This window comes from Equus asinus, chromosome 6 (assembly GCF_041296235.1).
Source record: "Equus asinus isolate D_3611 breed Donkey chromosome 6, EquAss-T2T_v2, whole genome shotgun sequence".
In the NCBI taxonomy this organism is placed as follows: Eukaryota; Metazoa; Chordata; class Mammalia; order Perissodactyla; family Equidae; genus Equus; species Equus asinus.
In genome coordinates this window covers 30,308,709-30,328,521 of record NC_091795.1, presented here as the reverse complement: position 1 = coordinate 30,328,521, position 19,813 = coordinate 30,308,709, and the positions used below count along the sequence as shown (strand labels likewise).

Sequence of the window (19,813 nt, the reverse complement as noted above, 5' to 3'; positions counted from 1 at the left end):
AAGCAGTCCCGTCAGACAGCGTCCAGTCTGTGACCATTGCAAACACAAACATAGCTGCCTGGTCACAGGCAAATTGGGGACACAACTGAAGCCCAGACAGCACAGAGCATGCCCAGAGCTGTCCTCTCCCTGAGAAGCCAGCAGCAGCACCCCACCTGCTGGTATTCTGCTCAGTGACAAGCAACTTCCCCTATGCAACACACCCCCCAAGAGCAGAGGCTCCCTGTGAGCCCGGCCCGCACCTGGGGTGGAGCCAGGGGAGGCAGAGATGGGGTCTCTTGGGCTATGATTCCACAGTTCATGATTCCACAGCCCTTGCGGAAGCTGGTGCCAGGGCCCCGCTCGCTCCCTTTTAAGCTCTGAATGACCGTGAATAGAAAGGGAAGGGCCTCCACGGAAGAATGTCAGGAAGGATGGAGGAAAAGACAACAGAGAAGAAATGCCATAATGTCAGTGGCGTGACATGATACAATATCACCAACATCCGCCTCGAGTCCAGGGCAGCCCCCTTGTTCCATCTCTGGGCCCTAGAGCACCTTGACCTGCTGAGGCCCTAAGGGGCTCCTTAGAGGGTCCCAGGTAACAGCTGGCCCCAATCCCACCAGTCTCCTTCCCCTTCTCCCCTCCCCTGTGAGCAGGTAGACTCTGCCTTACCCACCCCTGCTAGGGAGGTGGACTCTCTGGAGGAGGAGGAAGAGCTCTCCTTCCTTCCTAAACAGACATGCTGGGAGTTATTCCTGGAGTCTCGGGGTGTCCTGGAGCTGGTCCACGAAGGGAGAGCTGGCTGCAGGGGTTCAAAGGAGCTCTCTATTCCCAGCCTAGCTCGCAAGGGTAGGAGGCAGGGATATAGGACAGAAACGAGGCTGCAGCATCCCCTGAAGGGCTTCTCTTTTGACCCCAAAGGCAGCTGAGCAGGCAGATCCAGCTGAGACCAGAACACCAGCAGCACATGTGGTGTCCACGCACGTGTACAAAAATACTTAATGTTTTCTAAAGCTCGCTTGGACATTAGAGGAGCAGCCCAGAGCCAGGGAAAGGCAGGATCAACCCCTGCTTTGTCTTTGAATCCCTAAAATAAGGAACAGAGGGCCGAGCCCATGCTGAGCGCCAAAGAAATGTGTCCCAAATAAAAACAAGCAAAAAAGGAAAGACGACTCAAGTCCTGAGCAGGCTGTTCTCAGGTGGAAACAAAGCTAAAGCCCGCGTCTGGGAGCTGGTGAACTTCACAGCCAGCGAGGAGCCACATGGTTGATTCAATTTTCCATTCCTGGTCAAAAAGTAAGAAATGAAAGTGATGGCCACAGTAAAGAAATGCTGTGGAAGATCCCCTGGGAGAGCTAATGGCCTAGTGCAGACTTTCAGTTTATGAAGACAGTGCTCACCCACGACGTCTGTGTTGATGGTCTATGCGAAAGCACGGACCAGGTTAATTCAAGGAATAGATGTCACGGGCTCCTGGGGCATTTACAGTAACCGCAGCACTTCACCCACCTATGCATAAGAACACAAAAATATTCTATAATTATGTTGGGAAAGACTGTGAAAAAGCAAAAGAATGAGATAAAAGTGGAAGGATTGAACTTAATGTGAATTTTAAGTTGCCAACTTGTTTTTTATTGCGGTAACATTGGTTTACAACATTATATAAATTTCAGGTGTAGATCGTTATATTTTGATTCTTGTGTAGATTACGTCATGTTCACCACCCAAAGACTAATTACAATCCATCACCACACACGTGTGCCCTTTCACCCTCCTCCTTCTAAGATGCCAATCTTTTTTATTTTTTCTTCTCCCCAAAGCCTCCCAGTACATAGTTGTGTATTCCAGTTGTAGGTCCTTCTAGTTCTGTTATACAGGCTGCTGCCACAGCACGGCTTGATGAACGGTGCTAGGTCTGTGTCCAGGGTCCGATCCGGCAAAACTCTGGGCCACTGAAGCAGAAGGCACGAACTTGACCGCTCGGCCACGGGGCCAGCCCCTAAGATGCCAATCTTAACATGGCTGTTAGAAAGGCTGTATTCAACTTTTTAAGTAATTAGCACACACTCAGGTTGTGTCCCATTTTAGCCAAGCTACCTACAGGTTCAGTGATCTCCCACTGGTCTTTCCAAGCTCTGCCCATTGATATCTGACTTTCACGTGTCTTACCTGGCTGACCTTCTGGAGTGGTCCACTCATTATCCAACAACCACTTGTGAGCCCCTCCCACAAGCCAGACACCGTGTTAGGATCTGAGGTACAAGGACAAAGAGGGCACGGCCCAGCCTTCGAGGAACTCACACCTTTGGGGGAAGCAGTCATCAGGGCTCCAGCAGAGGCTTTCGCAAGGATGCTTAGCACCATGGATGGTCAACTGTGGGCTTGGGAGGTTTTCACAGAGGAAATAATATGTAAGCTGGATCAGCCACTGGTCAGACAGACAGAATGGGGAAGGGTTCCCAGCAGAGGGGTCAGCGTGTGCCCACGCACAGCTCACGTGCCTCAAAGCGGTCACTATTAAGGATGTTCATGTTCACAAACAAATCTACCCATATTTTAGGATCCACTTCCCTTTCGGAGAGTTCGCATATTTTTTTCTGGGCTTTTATTTTAAACCAAACCTACACAGGAAAAATACAATGTCAAGATCTCCATCTTGAAGCATATTCCACTTCAATTATGGAAAATGTGTAAAAGTCACTCATCAGCATCGTGGTCAGCTTCAAAGATGAGACTACCTGCTTTTATTAGGATTTATGACGGGGGAGCAAGAACTCCCTCAGCAAATCAGACGTGTGAATCTGGCAAGAGGCAGCACTTAGAAGAAGAACTACATTAGAAAACAAGAGCCCAGGGAGCCCAGGCCAGCCCTACAGTCTCTACACACTCTTGCAGGGCCTCTGGGAACAAAGACCTGCCAGCCTCCTGTGAGACTATGCAGAGAGACCTGCAAAGTACAAACAAGGCACTGCGTGGTACTCCCGTGACAGGTCTCCCCTGAGCCTGGCAGGTCCCCTCCTCCTCAAGGAATCTGACACTCCCTCCTCAGGAGACTTTCTCAGGCCTGCCAGCAACTCCCCAGCTCCCACTCCTCCAACGTTCACCAGGCCCTTAATAGCAAGAGCTGGAGAGATGAGCATCTTTCTAAGAATTTGCCCTGCCTTGCCTCGCCAGGCAGATCATGAGTGTTTGGGGACAGGGGCTGCCTCCACCACCTCGCCTGCCCTGGAGCTTTCCAGAGCCCCATCCGAGGGCCAGCTGTTTCTTCTATTAGGTGGCTGACCCCTCTAAAGACAATTTGCTCCAAAGAAGAAAAATCCCCATCTTCCCCAATACCCCAAAACTGTGACTCAGAAAATGCACTTTTTCATAAGACCCGGAAGTACGTCCCCTGGCCCAAATCACTGTTTTAAGGTTTCACCTTGTGGAAAAGAAAAAAACGGGTTTTCAGCTGAGAGAGTAAGTTTTAGGGTCCTGGGGGTAAAGAGGGCAAGAACTCGTGGTGACACCTACTGCTGGAAAGTACAGTAGAATAGTGACAGCTGAAAGGCAAACATGAAAAATGTTAGTGCCATCTATTGGCAAGAGTAAACAATAACAAAGAAACAATTCTTGGCCAACAGCAATTCAGATCCTGAGAAAGAGCACCTTGGGGTTTGTAAAGGACTTTTACTTCCAACTAACTGCCTCTTGGGATGCTAAAAGCCCAGAGATGCAGCCCTTGCACTTGGAAAGCAGAGGGCAACCCAGACCTGTTGGTTGCATTCATATTAGTTTTCGGATCTCGTGACTTAGACCCCAAACCTAGATGCGACAGGGTCCCAAAGGACAGACTCCAATGCTGAGGAGGCTGAGGTTGTCTCAAATCCCGCCCCACCCTGCCCTGACATCCAGTCCATCACTGGGGAAGCAGGCAGGAGAATTGTGTGGTTAGACAAGAGTCACTCTGGTCAGTCCCTCAGAGGAAGCAATAGACTGTGCCCCATGCCTGGAGCCTGTGCAGAGATGCCTGGTGGCGTATGACTGTGGAAATGGGATTTACGAAGATCCTTTCCCTAGGGAACCCAACGTCTTCAATGAGAACCCACCTGTGCAGATGGGTAGGGAAGTGAGTGGAGCCCTGCATCGCTGAGCCTCCAGCTCTGTGCTCATGTACTTCCTTCACGTAGGAATGGCAAGGTAGCCAGCAGTACCAAGGGGGCATGAACAGGAGTCATAACTAGACTCCATCCTGGAGGGGTAAGGATGGTGTCTGCCCCGAGAAAGCAAGATCAAATCCACGGACAGGACAGCTTCCCTGATGCCAAATCAAGATAGCTGAAGGGAACGATTAGCTCTCAATAGCAGAGGAGAAGTGAAGGGGGAGAGAAGAGGAGGCAAAATAATGGAATCGTGAAGGATCTAGAACAGAGAGCGGCCTCTGCTCCCTCGCCAGGCAAAGTTACAGACTCCTTCAATCACTCATCCCACAGAAGCTTCTGACCATCGACTATGTGCCAGCATGGTGTTTCCAGCATGTGCCTCGGAAAACAGTCGTGAGTCCTGCCCTGGAGAAGCTAAGCACCTGTATTGCAAAGACCACAGGTTCTGGGGAGCAACAACCCCATCACACCCTATCGTTATGTAGCACCGTGCTCAGCAGGAATGCAACAGATGTGTTGATTAAATGACTACAGGAATGGGTGGCTAGAGGGATAATTTGATGAGCTCACACCCCGGTCTTTGAAGTTTAGGGCCAGCTGGGCAGGGATGGTTTAATACTGAGAAGTCTATGGATAGAGGTCAAAAAAGAAAGACATAAGATCAAGACATTACTGAAAGTCGCTAAGAGAGTAAATCTTAAAAGTTCTCACCACAAGGAAAAAAAATGTTGCAACTATGTGTGGTGATGGATGTTTCCTAGACTTATTGTAGTGATCATTTCACAATATAGGCAAATATCGAACCATTATGTTGTACACCTGAAACTAATATGATGTTACATGTCAATTATATCTCAATAAAAAAAGACATCACAACAGAGGGAAAAAAAAAACCAAAAAGATCTTGATAAAACTCAACAACCACTTCCACTAATAGCAACAACAACTGCTTCTGATGAATTTCCTAGTAAAACAGAAATTCAAAGATGTTTCACTCACATCATAAAGACTAATAAACTGCCAGCATCATAGTTAATGGTGCAACATCAAAGGCACCCTCAATCAAGTTACAGAAAGGAGGCTGCCCTTTCTGACCACTACCACTTCATGCTGTTCTAGTGATCCTAGTCAACACATTAGGGCAAGAAAAAGAAAAGAGGCAAACTGTGGAAAGGTGAAGACAAATAATTATTTATCAATGATATGTCTGGTCACTAAGAAAGCAAGACAGTCAACTAACAGTCTTAGAATACATGATTTCAATTAAGTGGTTAAATTAATATACAAAAATTAACCAATGGAAAATAGAATGAGAAAAGAGTCTTTACACCAGCAAAATTTATATTAAAAACAATGAATAAAGGGACAAATTGAACAAAATCTAGATCAAGACCTCTACAAAATAAAAAAGGGGATTAAAATAAATGGAAAGGATAAACATGTTCCTGGATTATAGGGCTTAACATGAGGGAAAATGTCAGTTTTTCCCAAATTGATCTAGAAATTAACAAAATCATAATGAAACCAAATGATTTTAAGAATCATTAAGGAAAGTGAAAGCATTATCAAATTTTTATAAGGTAGCATAAAGCTACCATCATTAAGATGTGGAATTAACACAGAAATAGGCAAACAGATCAATGGAACAAAATGCAAAGTCCAGAAACAGAATGTGTGTGTGTGCGCGCGCACAACTCTGTGTGTGTGTGTGTGTGTGTGTGTGTAAAAGAGATATGCTAAAAACAAAGAGCATCGCAAGTCAGTGGAGAAAAGCTGACCCTAGACCAGTGACACCAGAGGGCGTTATTTAGAGGTTCCCCAGAGCTGAACCCTGACTAGGCAGAGGGACAAAGGGACAGTGATGGGACCATCCCAGGCAGCATGGCCTCTAAGTGGACTTGCCTCTCGGGCACACTCATTCAAAAACAATCTAGATCAGCGCTGTTCACCAGAAATACAGTGAGCCACAAACCTAATTTTAAATTTTCTAGTAGCCACATTAAAAAAGAAGGAAAAAGAAACAGGTGAAATGAGATTTAATGATATATTTTATTTAACTCAATACATCCAAAGAATTATCATTTCAACATGCCATCAATACAAAAAATTATTCATGGTATATTTTACTTGCTTTCTTCATACTTGGTCTTCAAAATCTGTTGTGTATTTTCCACTCACAGAACTCTCAATTTGGACACTAAATTTTCATCAGAAATACCTGATCCGTAGTTCAATTTTATAAAATTCATAGTTGAAAAAGAAGATTCACATACCCAAGTTTTCCAAGCATACTTAAAAGTTTTCCAGTAAATGAATCAAGTATCAGTTTTTAAATTTTAATTAAAATTAAATAAAGTTTAAAATTCACTTCTTCTGTCACACCAGCCACAATTCAAGTGCTCAAGAGCCAGCCATATGTAGCCAGTGACTAATGAATTAGACAACTTAAGTCCAGGATCGTCTGCTACAACTCAAAACTCCAGGGTCTCACACTGACCACCATGTCCTGTTGGAGACTCAAAGCCACTAGGACCTTTAACCCATCCAGAATTAAACCCAAATTCCCCCATTTGTTAGCTCTGTGATCGTGGGCCAGTTTCTTAAGACCACTGAGCCTCAGTTTCCTCATCTCTAAAATAGGGATGCTACTCCCTATCTTGCAAAATTCTGAGGATTAAATGTAAAACGACCAAAGACACCTGGCTCATAGTAGGCACTGTATGTCAGTTCTCTTCCCCTTACATCTGTGGAGTATTTATGAAGTGTTTTCCAATTTACTGTTTTATTTGTTCTGACAATAGGGGGATAGGGCAAGTATTATTATGCCCATTTGAAAGATGAGAAAACTAAAGTTCAGAGAAGTTAAGTGAACAGCTCAAAGTCACACGCTGGTAAAGTGACGGTGCAGGAATTCTAACCCAATTCATCTGACTCTGGATCCGGGGCTTCTCCCACCACCAGTACAGCATTCCAGCTTCAGCCAGTGCCTCAGTCTCAAGCTGCCCCCGCACTGCAACTCAAGAGGTGGGTGGGGAGCCCTGGAGCGCAGGCCTTCAGAGCTCCTCCCAGGCAGGCTGACAGCCCTCCAAGGCAAGACTCAGGTTCTCCTTGCCCATCTGCTCTCTGCCTCTTCCCTGCACCTGGCTGGGCAAAGCAGCCTCAGGATCCTTCCTGCGGGGCCTGGCCATCTCCCTGTCTCAGTTGCAGTCACCCACTCGCGTCCTTCTCCAGACCTTCAGTGATCAAGGAGGAAGGAACCAGCCACTCCTCAAATGGGCAGGAGAAGACAGGGGCCCTAGGGAATGAGTGAGGGCTCGTCTTCTATCAAAACGAATACAAATGATCTTCCTGTACTCTGGACTTGCTGAAAAGGAGACTCCATCGACCACCACCCCAAACACTCTGATGGAACTCTACACAGCAATGAGAATGAGCGATGGACGTCTACACAGGAACACGGGTGAGTCACAAAGGAAAGGTCACGCTGAGTGAAAGAAGCCAAGCTCTAGAGGGGGCATCCTGCGTAAATCTGTTTAAGTGAAGTTCTAAAACAGGCAAACGAATCGATGCCCCAAGATTTTCAGGATAGTGGTTATCCTCAGGGTGGGGGAGTGAGGGGGCTTCTGGGGAGCTGGTGCAGCTCTGGGTCCCACCCTGGGTGCTAGGCACATGGATGTGTTGTGAAAATTCCTCAAGTGCACTTTTCCGTATAGTTATGCTGCAATAAAAACTTTATGCTAGCTTTCTGGAGTGACGGAAACGTGCAATAAATCGATCTGGGTGGTAGTTACACGGTATATGCACATGGTAAACATCACTGAGCTGTACACTAAGGTTGTGAGCATTTTCCTGTTTAGAAATGAAGCACAGGGGAGTTACACTAAAGAAAGAGTCTCAGGAATAAGTCATATAATTTTTCCCCCTAAATTTAAACAACTACAACCTCGCTGGCTTAAACTCAAGGGCTTGTAAGAAATTTAGTATACAAATATTAAATACCTACATGAACCCTGAAAATGTGTCCTGAAATCAACATGACAGTCTAGTGTATAAGACTAGTGCTCTAAAATGTATCTTAAATGATCTTCAATTAGTAGTATTATCTTAAGAGACAGTGCTATACACCTTCCTTCAAGGATATCTTGCTTAAGCTAAGATTTTACTTCCAAGCCTTTCTCCCCCCAACTGCAAGCATGAAAGAAGGCTTTGGCTCAGATAAAAGTGCTCACAAGTTTCAAACCTGTAAGGTCAAATTCAATAAGCCTTTAAATCAAAGCACCTTTCTTTTGCAAAATATTGTATTAAATGCAAACATTGGAAAAGTTAGAATATGGGCCCTTTGGGTTTCCAAAATAATGCAAGAAAACTCCCCCAGGAGATGGATGCAGACAATTAGTGGTCCCTTATCTTGTCCATAAGTCTTGATGTGCCAAACAAATTCTATATTTTAGCATCTGAGTATTTATTAATACTATTAGAGAATTTTAGCAAGGTAAATTCCCTAAAAATTTCATTATCAACTCAGGAACACTATTTTTAGGCTCTTGAATGTCCTTAAACCCTTTAAATAACAATCCGAGTTCAGCACTTGAAGATCTGCTAACGCCTAGAGAGTTGAGTTTTATTCCGAGGACCAATATCCCAAGGCGAACCACTAAGAATATTTGCAAAACAAGAATAGTTATTTCATATTACAAAATTCCCATGGCCCCCCAGAGGTATCTAATGCACTTTAAAACATCAACAACAACAAATATCACCAAAACAATCAAACAACAGCACTTTAATAAAGTATTGCTTGTCTTATGAGAAGTGAAGAACTTCTTGAACGTCAGCCAATGCCTTCAGGTAGGATCCGTAAACTATGGCTAGGAGGAGCACAACTCTGCCTTGGAAAGGAATTCCTGGGGGGAGTGTCCTAAAGAGGGACAGCAATGATCTCAACAGGACTGATGTTACCTCAAACGGCCATGGCTAGTATCATTTTCAAACTAGGCCATAGCCCGTGATAGCCAGTCTAGCATTCACACTGTCCACATCCTCTTAAAGCAGCTCCTTAATGAATGACCTGAATTAAAATGAGTAATAAAGCATGCAATATTTGTTGGGATGACAAGAGAAAACAAGTTTGCTTTTGTCGTAATACACAAATAAGCGACATAACTGACTAGTAGCCTTATTTTTTAATCCCCAGAATAACACTCTTAAGCAAACACAATTTTAGATAAACTGTGCTTCTGGCCCATCTCCTATACTGTAATTCAGTAGATTCACCCACACAATCAAGCGCCAAGTCCTTCACGCAAAGAGGGTCTTACCTGTGAAAAGTTCAGCCCATTCAGTGGATGGCACTGCTCTTCCACCTTTTCCACCGCCCCAGTCTGCTTCCTCAGCCTCTCAGCCTCCTGGGCAAGGTACAGGTCTAAGACGGGCACCCCACGGGACTTAATGTCCACTTCGGTCAGAGAGTTGACCATGAGCATCACCCAGACCGGCCTCTTCCGCTCCCAGTTCCCCGCGATGGCATTGAAGAGGTAGTCGGCATAGAGACCCTTACCGCGCTGGTCTGGGGTCATCCACGAGGGCATCATGAGCTTGACATACTCTAGGTGGCGCTTGAGGCGGCAGTAGATGTCCCTGGGGAGCACATCCTGGAGGTTCTCGCCCTGCGGCAGCATCTGACAGCTGGTGAGAGCCGAGATAGTGTAGGGGTCCGTGAGGTCCAGCTCGAAGTACACAATGCTGCTCTGCTGGAAAGCCTCCTTGGAGTTGTCCGGGATGAAGTCCCAAACCCGGGTGTATGGGACGTGGATCGTGCCAAAGAAGTAAGATGGTGGGTCTCGTTTTATGGTCCACAAGAAGGAATTCAACTCACTTTGCTAAAAGGCAAAGAGACAACATCAAGATGTCATATGGAGGGTCAGGAACCTGAGAGGCGAATTTAAGAGACAAGTCACACCGCAGGAGAAAAATTATCAAAATAGGATTTAGACTTTTGAGTCCAGGTAGACTGACCTCCCAGGAAGAGAAGCCCTCAAGGCAGCCTGCATTTCAGCATCCTTTCTCCCTTTTCCATCAAAGTGTTGATTAAAGACAAGAAAGCAGTAGCAATCACTACCTTTGAGTTTGTCCCTAGCAATGAACCGGGCAGGAGTTAAAGAGAGGATTCTCAAGGGGCTCCAAGTTCACACCCGCTACAGGAGAGAGACACCTGGGGAGCCCAGCGTTTCCTCCCAGGCAGACCTAATGGTCTCTGCTTCTTCCGATCTCAAACCCAACATTCCCAAAGGCAGAGGCTCTCGACTCTGGCTGCATACTGGAATCACCTGCAAAGCTTTTAAAAGTCCGATGTCTGGGTCCCACCCGAGACCAATCACATCAGGATCTCTGGAGGTGGGGTCAGAGGTGATATTTTTAAAGCTGCCCTGGTGGTTCCAAGGTACAGCCAAGGTTGAAACCATGGTCCTAACGAGCCCCTGATTTCACAGTTCACTCCTGTCCCTTTAGAACATGGATTGTCCTATTGCATTTCTTTCCTACAACAGACTTCTTGTTCAATAGCAGAGAATTGTGGCCAAGTGGCTAAGTTTATGCCCTCCACTTGAGCAGCCCAGGGTTTCACCAGTTTGGATCCTGGGTATGGACCTAGCACCGCTCATCAAGCCACGCTGAGGCGGCGTCCCACATAAGAGAGCTAGAAGGACCTACAACTAGAATATACAACTATGTACTGGGAGGTTTTGGGGAGAAGAAAACAAAGACTGGTAACAGATGTCAGCTCAGGGCCAATCTTTAAAAAAAAAAAAAAAAAGTAGCAGAGAACTGGATGGTGTTCCATGGATTCTCTCCCAGAAGTTTTACGTCCTGAGCAGTGGGGCACACCCACCTGAGGCCAAGCCATTGTGTCCTTTGCCCCGACTGTCTCTCAATCTCAACAACAGGCATTTATCAAGTGTCCGTTTATTAAGAAACATTGTACAAAAAAGTGCACAGGGCAGCCCTCAGGAGTTCAAGTAGAAAGGTCAGATATACATATGGGGTGAGCCACGCATCAAGCAACCGGGAAATGTAAAAATCCAGGTTTACAGGAAAGAAGATTTGGAACACATTCTCTTTACAAAAGGCTTAATTTGAGCAGCCTTTTAAGTAACAGGCTTTCCTGGATTGTGGGGTTCCAGTCTGCAATCAGTTCTCATTATTTGTCATAGTTATGGTCTACAAAGTCACCACAAACAGTGAATTAGTAAATACTGAACCCGTGATCCTGGCGGAAATACAAGCTTGGGTTCCTGCCAGCCTCTGGTCACAACATCTTCATCAACAGATCAATACACAACCTTGTTTTCCATGTGCTTCTGTTGAAAAGCACCTTATCTAATATATGCATAGTGTTGCTTCATTAACATCAGACTCACAGCCAACAGCACTATAGCTCAGGCCTGGAGCTCATCTCACACACGCGTGCTCTCCGTCAGGCGCATCACAGCCCCTTGCGCTGAGGAGCACCAGACAGCACAGCAGCACTATGCTTGGGGACATTTAAACAGTGAATCACCTACAAAAAGCACAAAAATGCAAAAAACATGGCGCTAAGTAGACACAAAAATGACACTTGCTTACGGTATGAGACGAGAAACAAGAAGGTGGAGCATCGACTCGTTGGATGGCAACCGGGAACGTGCACAGTGGGCAACTCAAATTGCTCACAGCCTGGGCATGTCGGCACATGACCGTGAAAGTGCCATAAGCACTGGGGTTATGAATAAGTTTTAGCAAGTAGGCAAATTCACGAATATGGAACCTACAAATAATGAGGATCAATTGTATTTGCAGTTGTGTGTTACTGTTTAAGCTGCAGCAACCTGTTTTCAAATGAAAGGCAACACAGAATCTCAAAATATAAGACCGATAAGAGTGGAGCTGGTTGAAGCAGGGACCCTCCTCCCACAGCCTTTGACCTTCTCTGCTCCACCTCCCCTCTTGCCATCTTCCACCAAAACACCATCTGACCACTCAGATGAGGGCAGAGGCAGGCAGGTGAACACGTGGGCTGGGGGTGAGATAATGGGTCGGGGAAGGTCAGCAGCAAAGGAGCCCACAACTCTCCATAAAGGATATTGGCTAAGCGACCCTAGCCCCTGCTGGCCACACGGGGACAGGTCTGGCGCTCCAGAATGGACTTTTCAAAGAAACTAGAAATCCTGATTTTAAATAGAATCTTCTAATTGGAAAACATTGCCTTGATTTTCTTAAACAGCACACAAGCCAAACACAGCCTATCTCACCAGCCCCCAGCCTGCAAGGCTGTTTTTTAAAGTATTTAAATTACAGTTCTGCTCTCACACACATCTTTTCAAGAATGCACTAACTGGGCAAAAGATGCCTAATTTCTGCTTCTTTCTCAGCGCCCCCATCTAGATTTTTAAAAGCCACTTCATTTCTCTGCACCTCAGTTTCCTCATCTGTAAACGTTAGATAATAACCCCTGCCATAGGTTACGGTAATAAACAAATCAGACAGGTAATTGTTAAATGAATGAAGAGAGGAAAGAAAGAATGTATTTTAAAAAAAATTTTACAAACCTACCAATGGTTGAATTAATATTAAGAGATGAAACAGGTATGGGGTCTCCAGGCAGCCCTCAGGCATCCTCTTATGGGGCAATGAGGGTCCCCAGGTTATTTAAATACTTTAAAAAGCCAAATGGAAACTGTACATCTACCAAAAATCAGTTGCCAAGGCTAATTAAGTAATCTAACCTCTCACGGTTGGTTAGAATTAGATCAAGCTCGCTAATCAAAAACTGAGTTTGAAAGTTGTGGCTTTGGTCAATTTAAAATGGGTAACAAAATAATGACCTATAAATGCAACCGGTTCGCTAGACGTGGCCTTCCCAGCACAGGTTTAGTCTGGCTTATTTGTTCATTTTAGGGGGTGAGTTGATGACCAAAGGAGTGCTGGATGGTGACATGACTGGGGACCACTGATCTATGCAAGAGATCTAGTCACACAAGGTCCATGCAGTCTACCAAGGGACTTCCAAGCGGTTTCCAACTGGGAGACGCAGCAAAAGGGCTAAAATGCTATCATTGACCCCATGGGCACCCACTTCATTGTCATTTATCAGGAGACCATGACATTGAACAAACATACTCCCGGAAAACCCACACTGCAGGACCACGGGGTATGTGGAGAGGCGAGGTGAGGGGGCGCGTTGTGGTGTGCCTTTGGTTTGTTTTTATCCGATACACTAATCTCCCTAATGTCCCATCCTACCCCAAAATACCTGCACTTCTCTTCAGAAGCATAGTCTGTTCATCTCTATGTACCATTTTTATTTTATTATTCGGTTATTTTAATGTGGCCTTTTCAGTCAGTGTTAGACTAGAAAGTCACGGTATGATCTTTTCACTGAAAACTGCTCAGATTTTTTAAAAAACAATACTCAGGCCGGCCTAGTGGCGCAGTGGCTAAGTTTGGTGCACTCTGCTTCGGCCGCCCAGGGTTCACAGGTCTGGATCCCAGGCGCAGACCTACACACCACTCATTAAGCCATGCTGTAATGGCGTCCCACATACGAAAATAGAAGAAGACTGGCACAGATGTGAGCTCAGGGCCAATCTTCCTCAAGCAAAAAGAGGAGGATTGGCAACAGGTGTTAGTTCAGGGTGATTCTTCCTCACCAAAAAAAACCAAAACAAAACAATACTCATGTTCTGTCATCTAGCCATGGAGTAACAATAACGATGCTCAGAGCAGCGGCTGATATTGAATGTTCACTGGCTGCCAGGCACCATCCTAGCATTGCACCTGGCTTATCCTACTACATTCGTTCAACACTCATTTCTTCCACAATTATTTATGCTGTGCCTACTGTGTGCCAGACACTGTTCCAGGCACTAGGGTATTCTAGGCATTAGGAACACACCAGTGAATGAAACACAGGCCCCTGCCCTGGGTATGTTAGTGATACTGTTGTGGAGAACATGAAAGCAGCAAAGAGAACAGGGAGCACTGGTGGTGGAGGGATGTGGTCTTAAATAGGGTGACCAAGAAGGTCATTGAGTGTCTGGTAGGACACTTAAGGCTTGCCCTGAAGGAGGTGAGAGGGCAAACTGTGGGACTATCTGAGAGAAGAGCATTCCCTCCAGGAGGAAGGAAGAGCAGTGCAAAGGCCCTGCGGCAGGAATGTCGTAGTGATGAAGAAGCAGCAAGGATGCCTCCATGCATGACTGCAGCGGGATGACTGAAGAAAAAAGCAGGAGGCAAAGGTCACAGAGGTGAGCAAGGCCAGGCCACACAGGACTCGTTGGCCGCTGGAAGGGCTCAGGCTTTTATGCCGAGTAGGACGGGCACCAGCACAGGTTTTTGTGAGAGGAGCAGCACGAGCTGACTTAACCTGTTAGCAGGATCACTCTGGTGGCTGTGATGAACAGACTACTGAGGGGTGAGGGCAGATGCAAGGTCAGTTAGGAAGTTACTGAAATAATCCGGGTGAGAGAACAGAGTGACAGCGACAGAACTGACGAGACATCATCCGATTCTGGATCTATTCTGGAAGCTCAAGCCAACAGGATCTGCTGACAAATTGGCTAATTAAAAGGACGAAGTTGCCATCAACCACGATGTAGAAGACAGGGGGTGGAACAGGATTCGAGGGGAAGGTCAGAAGTTTGTTTCTGGCCCTGTTGAGTTGAGACGCCAAGCAGATAACTAAGTAGGGAGGTCAAGTTGGTAGGTGGATGCACGAGTCTAGAGTTAGGGAGAGGCCTGGGCCACAGACAAAAATGAGGGTATTGTCACCACTTAGATGTTATCTAAAACCATGGGACAGGATGAGATCTCCAAGGGGACGACGTGTAACCAGGAGAGAAATGGTCTAACCTTGCGAAATCAAGGGAAAGCAGACCAGCCAGCAAAAGAGAATGAGAAGCGGCCAGCGAGGTGGTTGGGCAAATGAGAGGAGCAGGAAGCCGACCGAAGGAAGAGCTTCAAGGAGAAAGTCAGCAAGTGGGTTCAGTGTGGCCGGTGGGCCGAGTAAGTCGAGGATCTGAGAACCGACCTCCGGACTGAGCAACACTGAGGTCACCGGGGACCTGGACAAGAACAACTTTGGTGGCATGGTGGGGGTGAGAGCCTGCCAGTGCCCCCTCAGGAGAGAATGGGAAGAGAAGAACTGGGAGGACACACAGCTAAATAAAACACTGGCCGTTTCCACATGGAGACATGGAGGCCTTAAGAGGTCTATTATGTTACCCTCAGTCACAGAGTTGCTAAGTGGATCCAGGATTTGAAGCCAGGTAGGCTGGCTGCTGAGCCCGGAGTTTCAAACACCACGTTATGCAGCCTTAACATGCGACAGACTTTACTGGAGATTCAGAGTTGTATCTTTTTCAATTAATCTCCTAGTAGGTGCCATGTTGTCAGGAGAGCTGCCTGCCTGCAAACCTGGAAAGGCTCTGTCCAGCTCCCCTTCCTGGCCCCTGTCTAGATAAACCCACACTGCCATCTTTAAATCACCTCTTCCCATTCCCTCTTTTCAGGATAACACAATTGGATGCTAAGCCAGCAGTTTTAAAGCATTTTTAAAGAGTGATCCTCATCTTGTAGAGCTTCTTCAGTAACTGCAGTCCTGTTCTGACTGAACGGGGCACCCCGTCTCCCACTCTGCACCAGCAACCACCCCTGCCGGCCGTGACACTGCCCCGCGGGGATGCCGGGAGGGCACAAGCTGGAAGAAGAGTCTTCAGGGCTTCTGATCAGGGAGCTCTTACATTGCCTTTGCCCCCTGGTGAGCCCCCAGCCCACTGCAGTGACCATCCGGGTGCAACTGCCCTGCCTCCCTCATACTGACACTCTCAGGGGTAGGGCTGTTTGCCTCCCCAAAAACCCACAAAATTGCTCTACTGCCCCATTTCACTGTAACAGAGGCCACCACATGCTACTAGAGGACGCCATGTATTTTAACATTATGATGACTTAAAAGGAAAAAAAGTGAACCCTATTGACTTGTCCCTTCTAAACCTTGCTGCAATCGTTCTCGAAAGAGAAAGACACAGCCATGGATGATGGAGACACAAGAAGCTACAAGTTCCATCAGCTGAATTACCAGAGATTTTAACACACACGTGCGGAAGCCATGCAATGAAACAGAACAAAGGAGCACAATGACAACCTGTGTGATGTGGGCTAAGTCCCTAAGCAGCTGCACCCCTCAGCCCCTCCCATCCCAGCATCCCAGGACCCGTGACAACTGCACTTTTCAAAGACCATCCTTCAGCAGACCAGCTGGAATGAGACTAAAGTAAGTTGGCTTAGTGTATCCTTTTCATTCAGCAAACGTTTATTGAGCATCAGCTATGGCCAGACACTCTTCTAAGTGCTGGGGATGCAGCAGCAAATAGAACAGACAGAAATTCCTGCCCTTAGGAAGATTACATTGGAGGGGTTAGCAATAAACAAAAATTTTTATGAGATGGTAGTTAAGAGACACAGAGAAAAATAAAGCCAGGAAGGCAGACAGGAGGGCAGGTGCCGTGGGGGGTTGACATAACTTTTGATAGGCAATCAGGAAGGGTCTAGTTGAGAGAATATGAGCAAAGGCCAGAGGGAAGTATGGGTGCAAGCATGTGGACATCTGGGGGAAGAAAAAGCAAGTAAAGAACACAGTCAGGAACAGTGAAGAACACTGGAGAGTTCTGTTTGAATATCGATAAGGAAAAGATTCCACCTGTGCGGTGCCCAGGATAAAGCCTGCAGTGTCTGTGGACGGATGTGGCTCAGAAGAACTCTCTAATGATTAACTAAAGTTGAAAACCAAGCTGGCTCTCAAGCCACAGTCCCTCCAGAATGCTATAGAAATCTGCCACAAGGATTAGAGGCTGGATCCCAGACCTTCACTCTCCAATCGCAAGACCCCAACTCCCTGGGGACCCACCCACAGTGCCCTCTAGGCGCAGGTCAAGCACACAGCCCTGCCACTGACTGCCCTTCTGACCTCCCCAGGGGCAAGACAGTGTGCCCACGCAATAGAACAGCGATTCTCAAAGTGTGGTCCAGGGACCTGTGGGTGTCCCCAAGACCCTTTCAAGCAGTCTGTAAGGACACAACTATTTTCATAATAATACTAAGACATTTTCCTTTTTCACTCTCATTCTCTCACAAGTGTACAAACAGAATTTTCTAGAGGCTACGTGCGTGTGATATCACCGCTCTGACGGTTATTGGCTTATGTGCTTGTGTATTTACTAACATTGTTTTTTAAACTTGCATTTTACTAATATTTCAGTTAACCCACATAAATAAAATCTCTCTGGAGTCCTCAATACGTTTATAGAAGGTAGAGGGGTCCTGAGACCAAAAAGTTTGGTATAGAATAAAAGACCCGGGAAGATAAATTCAAAAGAAGAGAGCAGAGAGCTTATCAGGACTCATCTGTAATAAAATAATCACGAGCTGGTAATAGATTTTGCCAAAGCGAAAGACACTGCTTTCAGAGGAAGGCTGGCTTCTGCTTTGTATAACGAGCACGCAGCTGCCGCCTCGCAGCAGTTTGGGGTCTCCCCGGTGCAGGCTTCCCTCTGCAGCCACAGCGCCTCCTGCGTTCCTGGACGGAGAGCCCCGCGTGTCAGCAGCCCCGGGCGCCTCGGCAACACCGCGCGCCTCCCCGGCCAGCCCCGTGTGCCAGGAACGGCTTAGGGAGGTCACCATCTCCTTTGCCGTGGTTAGGACAATGAATAAAATTATGAATACTCAGAGGTGGACGCGGACCCGGGTGCTGCGCAGGTGTCAACGAAGGTGGGCTGACCCCTAAACGCCGGCACCCGGCGCCCCAGGGCGCACAGGCCACCCGAAGCACAAGCCTAGAATTACACGTCCCATGGCCAGGGATCCACAGAGATAGGACCCACCGATACAAACTCGCAAAATTCAACCTCCACGGCGCTTAGACGAGAGAGACTAGAGAGCGACAGAAAATCCCGAGCGTCAGAAAACTGATCAGGAAAAGGAAACATTCGTCTGGAAAGAGGTCCAGCCTCGCAGACGCGAGACCTGCCTGGTTTCCGCTCGGCTTCTGCTCCCACAGGGCTGAGTGGAGCCGGGCAGGTCCCTGGGCCTCCGTCGCCTCGGTTCCCCTCACCCTCAAAACGCTGATGCGAATATCTAAAGCAGCGCCCTGTGCGCGAACGCAAGGCCGTCAGACCCGGTTACTCCGCGAATGCGCTCTGTGACCCGAACCACAAAGGTCGCTCTCTGAGCCTCAGTTTCCCAGATTGGTAAAACAAGGAAGCTGGCTTCAGCTCCCCAAAATCCCTTCTAACTCAAACATTGAATATACGAAGGTTAAATCAAGCAGCGGCGGGGTGCTTTTACCATTTTCGCTAAGAACAGGAGAAATTAAACACTAGGGAAGAGAGGGCAGAACAAACTTCCAAAGTAAATGTGCCTCCTCTGTCTTCGGGGATTCACCCCCGGATTTCTTGCGAAGCAGGATGGAGAGACTCAGGGGACCCCGCTTGGACTCCCTTCGGCTGACGACTGGCGAGGGTTGGGGGACAAGGTCTCACGCGGCCGAAGGGCTGCGCCCCGCGGGAAAGCAGGACCCGGGGCCGCGGCGGGACGCGAGAGCACGGAGGCGCCGCCGTGCGCAGTGGGAGCCCGGTCCCCAGAGTCGGCTCGGGGTCCGAATGCGCGGCGCTTCGTGGGGTTCGGAAGGTGACCACCCCCGGGAGGTGCCGGGAGGCCGCCTCACCCGCGCCTTACTTGGGGCTTGAGCTCGCAGTTGGCGGAGGCGGGCGCGCCGCGCCGAGGGGCTGCGCTCGTGGGCAGGAGGCAGAGGGTCGGCAGCAGGAACCAGCTCCAGGGACTCATCCTCCTCACAGCGGCTCTGAGGCCTGGGACGCCGAGGAAGGAGTGAGGCAGCAGTGGCCGCCCGGCCGGGCTAACCAGCGGCCACGGGGCTGCGCGCTCGCCGGGCGCCCGCCATGGCGCGCCGGGCTCGGGGGCCCCGGGGCGCTCGCCTGCTGCCCTGCGCCTCCAGCTCTGCAGTTTGCGCGGCCGCCTCCGGGCGGGGTCCGGGGAGCCCTGCGGCCGCCTCGGCCACGTGGGACCCAGCCCTGACCCCTCCCAGCCCTCCAGCTGCCCGTCCGCCCCGCGCGGCTGCGGCCCTGGAGCCCCGGCCCCGGGTTCTCCCGCCCAAAGCCCGCCAGGGCCACCGGCCACCTCGTGAGCCGGCGAGAAAGGAAAAGTGAAGTTCCAGTACTGTCTTCTAGGTTCGACCTAACATCGTGTTGGCTGCTGCTCTTCCGTCTGCGTTTATGCTGCCAGTTCTGAGGGTGGCTCTTGGCTGAAGGAGATAGACCAAAGAAATAAACGAAAGGCTATTTTAAAAGGAAAGTTCACTTAGATAAAGGAAATCGCATGGAAGATTTGTCTGTAAAAGAGGGGAATAGCGTGTACATTCACTTAAAGTCTGGATCCACAAACGCCTTCACTTACGGGATTTGCGGGTATAGTATTAAGATGTGAACACTGAACTCAAAGGATTACGGCAAAGATTAAATGAGGACATTTATGAAAGGCAACTCGTTTGGCGCCCATAGTAGGCCTGCAAAATGTGGTCGCTCCCTTTCCGATTCCAACTCCTTGAGGGGCTTCTCACAGCGTTGGTCCTTCAGGAAGAAAAAAAT

The 19,813-nt window shown here is 48.0% G+C and overlaps 1 protein-coding gene across 2 annotated transcripts in view; it reads right to left on the bottom strand.

Annotated features, from left to right (window-relative positions):
* The window catches only part of TRABD2A (TraB domain containing 2A), a 56,528-nt gene extending 37,170 nt beyond the window's left edge, over nt 1-19,358 (bottom strand). Inside the window, exons 1-2 of one of the 2 annotated variants that reach the window (XM_014852846.3) lie at nt 18,888-19,358; nt 9,443-10,003 (exon numbers count right to left, since the gene is read on the bottom strand). In XM_014852846.3, coding sequence (XP_014708332.3) covers nt 9,443-10,003; nt 18,888-18,995 — 669 coding nt within the window. In that variant the 5' untranslated portion in view covers nt 18,996-19,358. The remainder of the gene's footprint in view (nt 1-9,442; nt 10,004-18,887) is intronic. The other variant, XM_014852845.3, reaches the window with a different exon arrangement.
* Nucleotides 19,359-19,813: the final 455 nt, after the last annotated feature.